Source organism: Acinonyx jubatus, chromosome A2 (genome assembly GCF_027475565.1).
Source record: "Acinonyx jubatus isolate Ajub_Pintada_27869175 chromosome A2, VMU_Ajub_asm_v1.0, whole genome shotgun sequence".
Classification (NCBI taxonomy): Eukaryota; Metazoa; Chordata; class Mammalia; order Carnivora; family Felidae; genus Acinonyx; species Acinonyx jubatus.
Genome location: NC_069383.1, coordinates 51,265,862 through 51,272,015, shown reverse-complemented (window position 1 = coordinate 51,272,015; position 6,154 = coordinate 51,265,862). Strand labels below are relative to the sequence as shown.

Genomic DNA, 6,154 nt, shown 5'->3' with positions numbered 1-6,154 from the left:
CTTGCAGACAGTTCCCTCATATGGGATCTTTTACATTAAAGAGATTAAATGTTGGACAGTATGTCATAGGCTTAAATTCCCAATCCCGTAATCAGGATTTTCCTACTCAGTATGTGGCTATAGAATGATGAGAATGATGCCCACGTGTGGCTTAGGGGAAACCACCTCATTACTTTATGCCTGTGGTCATGTTTATATCTGGCACTTCTATAGTTCTCAGTTCAGGTATTCATTTCCCTGTCTCTTTCTTTACCTTTTCCCTTCTAAGAAACTTAACTTTCTTAGAAACTTTTGAAAAGAGGTAGTCCTTTTTAATGTTTCCGGACCAGCTATATATAACTGCCCATTCATTTTAACTGGTTTTCAGGTATTTACCATGGGTGTTTTTGATCAGGATTCTGGATTTCTCGGGGCTGGCAGTTCATGGAGTAGAGTAACTCACTGGCAGATGGTGAAAGCATGGATTGTTGGAGCAAATCACTCCGTGTCTTGGCGACGCTTTTGGCCGTTGTTCTCCCAAACCTTTGGGGCAGATTAGGAACATGTCTTGAGATACTTTCCTTTATATTTCTTCCAAATCTCAGGGGCAGGTTGGCCATTGCCCCAGTGCTTCTTTCTTCTTCCATGGTCCTCCCAAATCTCAATGGCAAATTGGCAGCTGAGTGTGGCATTTTGTTGACTGTGGGTGCACTCATCTTAATGACAGTTTTTGGACCCCAGTCTTGGAGCTCTTCAAAACTGAGACTTCTTTCCTTTTCTCCCTCAGGGTCTCCTTTAGGCTACGATTAGAAAAGAATATTAAAATAAGTTATTGTTTTAGGTAGTAGGTATAAACCCCAAATTAACTTAAGTCCAGACTTTGGTTTGCAGCATTGTTAAAGCTATAAACAAAGTTTGTGTTAATGTGCAGAATTTTTAAATAAAGCGTTCGCATTAGGCTTCTTAAAGCAATCTAGTTTCTCTGTCCCTGGACTATTGTAAGACAACCATAAAATATTAATAAAAAACATATAGTGAATACAGCAATGTGTTTGAGCAGCAGGAACATAATAAAGTATTGAAATGAGGCAAAAGTTTATTTTGCTGAAGTTATTCTCTTTCAGCTTTTGATTCATGCTGTTTATGAAATAGTTCATATATTTTTATATTTTGATTTTAGAGAAACCTTACACGGCCTCTTCATGTCTCTTGCTTCTCCTCTTTTTAAATGCCAAAGTGGTGGATAAATGCAATGAGAGATGCTAGCTAGGTTTTGGGGTATAGCTAGAGGAGGCTCCACTGAATTTCTTTCTTACCTGCTCACATTCAGAGCTCCACTCTAAAAGCATTGCTCAAGAAACCGATTGCATTTTTATTAGCATATGAGTTACATTTTTATTAAAGCAGTGATTGGTTTGTGGGTTACTGCACCACTACTCTACCAACTTTAAAGGAACCACTTAAGGGGTGCCTGGGTGGCACAGTCACAGTCTCACCATTTGTGAGTTCGAGCCCTGTGGCAGGCTCTGGACTGAAGCTCAGAGCCTGGAGCCTGCTTCAGATTCTGTGTCTCCTTCTCTCTCTGCTCGTCCCCCACTTGCACCCTGTCTCTCTCTGTCTCTCTCAAAACTAAATAAACATTAAAAAAAATTAAAAGAACCACTTAAAATACAACAAATATTTAATTAAATTTAGCTTTCCCATGAAAATTTGTCCCTAAGAAGATTAAAAATTGCTTTTTAATGTTTATTTAGTTCAGAAAGGGTGGGAGAGGGGCAGAGAGGGAGGGAGACAATCTGAAGCAGGCTCCAGGCACTGGCTGTCAGCACAGAGGCTGACAAGGGGCTCATGACCTGAGCTGAAGTCAGACACTTGACCGACTGAGCACCCACGTGCCCCCTTAAGATTTTTAAATGATTGTTTTTCTGATTGTAAAAAGTAATATGTACTCATTTCAGCAAGTTTGGAAAATGTATAAAAGCATAAAGAGGAAAATAAAAATAACTTGCAATTCCACCATCTAGGGATAAATATTTTACTTAGATGTAGATTTACCATAAACTTATCAGCTCATAATTGCTAGGTAGAAAATACAACCCTTGTATTTTTTTAGTTTGTAGTTGAAGACCATTCAAATGTTCAGCTGAAGTATATCCAGATCTTATATCAGCAATTATTTATTACAACTGTGTACTTCTGAGCCCGTTGAAAATTCCTAATGCACCTTTATACTTGTTACATATCATACCCTGTACATAAATTGTCATTAGAGAGGCCAGGCTGTTTGCTGTCGTGTTAAAAAATACAAACTATATCAGTGCACTGTCATGGGAAGCCTGCAGTTTGACAAACAACAAAGCACAAACTAACTTATTCCTTACTCTTTACAAAATACAAAAAAGCATCAGATATAGGACATATATATAGTTAATGTTAGTCATGTTAGATGGAGTTAAAAAACTTACCTCAGAATATTTGTCATAATTTTCTTTGCTGTGAAAATTGGACATCATTAATTCATCTGTACAAAAGATGCTTGATGTTAACAAGCTTGAAGTGGCTAAAGTCAATAAAATAAAGCATTTTGATGAAATAACTTTCATTTTGTTCAGAATCTAGAATTAAGTTTCTATGTGCAGCCTGATGTCTGCAAGATGGGGAATCGTGGTCTTTTTATACTGTCTAAAAACAAAGGAAAGATTGATTTAACAGTGAAACCAATCCCACATGTTTTAAGTACTAATATTAATTAGAGTGTTTAACTAAACTATGTATTTAAGGAATATGGGTAATTCATTCTGGAAAGACAGCTATGTTCCTGTTTGCAAATTCATTAACTTTGAAAATAATTTTCCTCATTATGAAGGAGTTTCTAATTAGATATGTTTGGGGCCATGGTAATTAAGAGTCCGAACAAACAGAATGCTTCATTTCTCTGAGCTCAAATAAAAAATATTTTGGTGTTTGCGTCAATTCTTCAGAAGGAAAAAAAAATAGTATTCAATACATGCGAGCTATGTTAAACAAAAAAAAAACAAAACATTTTTTTTTTTACTCACACAAAAGAGTTAGGCATCGTAATTTCAAAATGTCAAAGAAAATTAAGAACGTAAAAAAAATTCTAAGTCACATAGTACCCAAATAAATGCCATTAATTAACTTTTTGTAAAATGCTGTTTGGTTATGAAAAAGCTTCAGGAGTAAATGTCAGCTGCGACGTGAAAGGTGGGCATCAGACCATGTGCTAGGCGTTTTGACAAACTGTCTGTCTCAGGAGAAGCTGGAGACAGTTCCAGGCCTTTTGTATTTGCCCTGTGGGCCTTATTTGGCAAAACCGTATAAATCACTGGGATTTTATTTCTGTGGTGCTGCTGCACCCTACCTTCCTCTTCAGAGCCCTTAAGAACCCTAGCAGAGGTTTGGTAAGTCACACACATGCTAATTTTGTTGGTCCCCTGGCCCATATTATTTAGGTAATCTCACATTGCCACAGGCATACTGACATCATGACATAAGAAAAGAATTTATAGAAATAAATGGCTATTTACTGAAATGCCAAAGTGAGTCTCTTTTGGAGCAGATGACTGGTATTCTTAAACAGCTGTCTTATCATGAGACTACCTAGGTTCTAGAGAAATCATTATTTATTCCCATCTGCCCATTCAGCCCTCTCAGGGAAAAAAGACCTTATAGTGATTGATTTTTAGCTACTTCTAGATACAGACACTTAGAGGTGAATTCACAAAAGAGCAAATTATAAAATCACATCTTTTTGTGTCATGGATTGTACCATCTTGAGCCTCTTCCACAACCTACCGTGATTTGAGGTTTGCGATGGGCAGAAGTGAAGACCTTTGTCTATATTATAGATCTCCAGAATAAATTAGGAAAACAACAATGGTTAAACTCTTGAGTACCCCAAGGTCACACTTGCCTGCAGCCTCTCTTAAAGGCAGTTGACATCATTGGCCTCATTTGTTTTAGTCTGTGCTAGCCAAGAAGCCCCACAGTAGGAGGCAATTAATTCAATTCATAGTCTAGGGTTAATTTTGTAACACTGTTATTGGATTATTTGGGTTTAATTTCCCTGAGGATTTAATGCATTTCTCTTTCAAATTGTTCCTTTGCAAACTGCTGATGGAACTTCCTTTTTTTGTGGTCAGTAGATCCAAACTTTTGAGAAATGGGTGACGCAAGGAGCAAGTTATGTTGGCCGAGTTCACACCCTGGAAAAAGTGGAAACGATCCACCTGGGTCTCTTTCAAAGTACGTTCTGTTATCTGGTTGTTTGAAATGTTAGCAGTGCATCCATTTTCAGTACTGCTACTTGATGTTTTGACACATCTATTAGAGTTTTTCTGATTGCAGTCAGCATCTAGAGTAGCCGATATGACTAATTACTCCCCTGTCTCCACCAGGTTCAAACTTCCAAGTTTGGAGTATAATTAGAATTATCTTATTAATATAGGGCGTGGCACTTTTTCAGCCGTATTTTCAGTTAGCTTCGAAAATGTTGCTATAAAACAACATGACCTAACATACACAGTATGAAATCATCATAAATCTTTTGATGAAATGTGCTGCCACATACATACATAGCATATTTAGGGATTCTTGCTGAGACATGAGCATAAAAAAATGAAAAAAATCTGTCTCCCGGACACGTGGCATTTACATACATGCTTCACTAAGATTTTAGGAACCTGAAATCAACTCACTTCTAAGCCTCTCTCTCCAGCTTGAACACTTCTGAGCTTTAGACCCCCCACATCCTTGGCTTCTGACCACACAGTGCTGTTGGGATGCCCCACAGGCATCTTAAATGCTGTATGTCCAAATTGGAATTTATCTTTTTCACACCGGTCTCTCCTCCTATGTTTCCCATTTCAATGAACAGTATTCTTTCTGTCAGGGTCCAATCAGGAGATAGAAAATACATAGTAATTTGAACAGTAGTTTGATTAATATAAAGCATTATTAATTATAAAGGGGATTAACTATAAAGGGGTAAAGAATACACTAGAGCCAAGGGAGAGTATCCAAGGAAAGGGCAAGCTGATTGGGATTCAGACCATATTGGAGAAAGTAAGGATGGCAGAGAAGTTTGCTGGGTCACCCCAGGCCAGAGCCTGTCTACACTCACAAGTGGGAGATACTCTTCCAGGATGCAGATGGGCCAAGGCTGGGAAGGCAACTTCTGGGATATCTCTGAGACTCGCTGGGAATCAGCTCCACGGGGATGAGTGCTACCAGATGTCCTGAACATGCACCACGGGCAGCCATGTGTAGGGACAAAAAGAAGCAAGTGGAAACCCATTTGAGCCAGAAAGAGAAATCCCTTCCTCCCATAGTACCCTTCTAATGCCTTTTACTAACAAAGCCTAAAATTATTGTAGCCCCAAAAGATAAATGCTTACTGGGTCCATCTCTGTTATCTCAGAGCATGAAATGAGGAGTGGATTTGGAGCTGAAAGGCAATAGATAGATAACTGGCTCAGTCATCCACCCATAGGACCACTCCTAAATCCTTTGTGAGAACCATGACTATTTCCTCCCCGTTCCTCCCTCATCCCATTCTGTAGTTAATGAACAACTGTTTCTAGTTTTGAGCTTTATACTCAGTAATAATAGATAGTATTTTCTTGAGCACTTACCACATGCCAAGAACCGTCCTAAGTACTTTGTGAATTAACTTGTTTATCTTCCACAATAATCTCATAAGTATTTATTATTATCATTATTCGTACTTTTCAGAAAGGAGGACTAAGGTGCAGAAGGGTGAAACAATTTTCTCTGTACATGGCAGGGCTGGGATTTGAACCCAAGCATTCCGAACACGTTCTCACTCTGCCACTCCACCCAGTCAAGCCTGGTCTTTTCTAGCTTCTAATTAATCTGTTCACCTCTCTCCATCCCCATTGCCATTACCCAGTTCACCATTTTCTCTTATCTAGACCTTTTTCTTGGTCCTGTCCAATTCTTCCTCCACAGAGTAATCAGAAACATTTTTACAAAATAGAACATATTTATGATTTCTTTTTTAAAACCTTTCAGTGGTTTGCCATTTTTCTTGGAATCACTTAGATAGCCCACTTTTCATTGCTAGTAGTCCTCTTACCTCTCCTACATCATCTCTCTCACCACCTCTGTGCTTTATGATAAACTTCTTTCCTTT

The 6,154-nt window shown here is 38.3% G+C and overlaps 1 protein-coding gene across 1 annotated transcript; it reads right to left on the bottom strand.

Annotated features, from left to right (window-relative positions):
* Window positions 1-371: 371 nt before the first annotated feature.
* On the bottom strand, window positions 372-2,582 carry NPVF (neuropeptide VF precursor). Its single transcript, XM_015081002.3, has 2 exons — window positions 2,445-2,582; window positions 372-779 (listed from the first exon to the last, which is right to left on the bottom strand). The coding sequence occupies exons 1-2, from the start codon at window positions 2,580-2,582 to the stop codon at window positions 372-374; spliced, it is 546 nt and encodes a 181-aa protein (XP_014936488.2).
* Between the last annotated feature and the right edge of the window lie 3,572 nt (window positions 2,583-6,154).

Excerpts from the sequence above, each read along its gene's own strand:
- NPVF (XM_015081002.3), bottom strand. The coding sequence starts at position 2,582 with ATGAAAGTTATTTCATCAAAATGCTTTATTTTATTGACTTTAGCCACT. Across the intron at positions 780-2,444 it reads ATTATGACAAATATTCTGAG|CCTAAAGGAGACCCTGAGGG; the intron begins GTAAGTTTTTTA and ends TTCTAATCGTAG.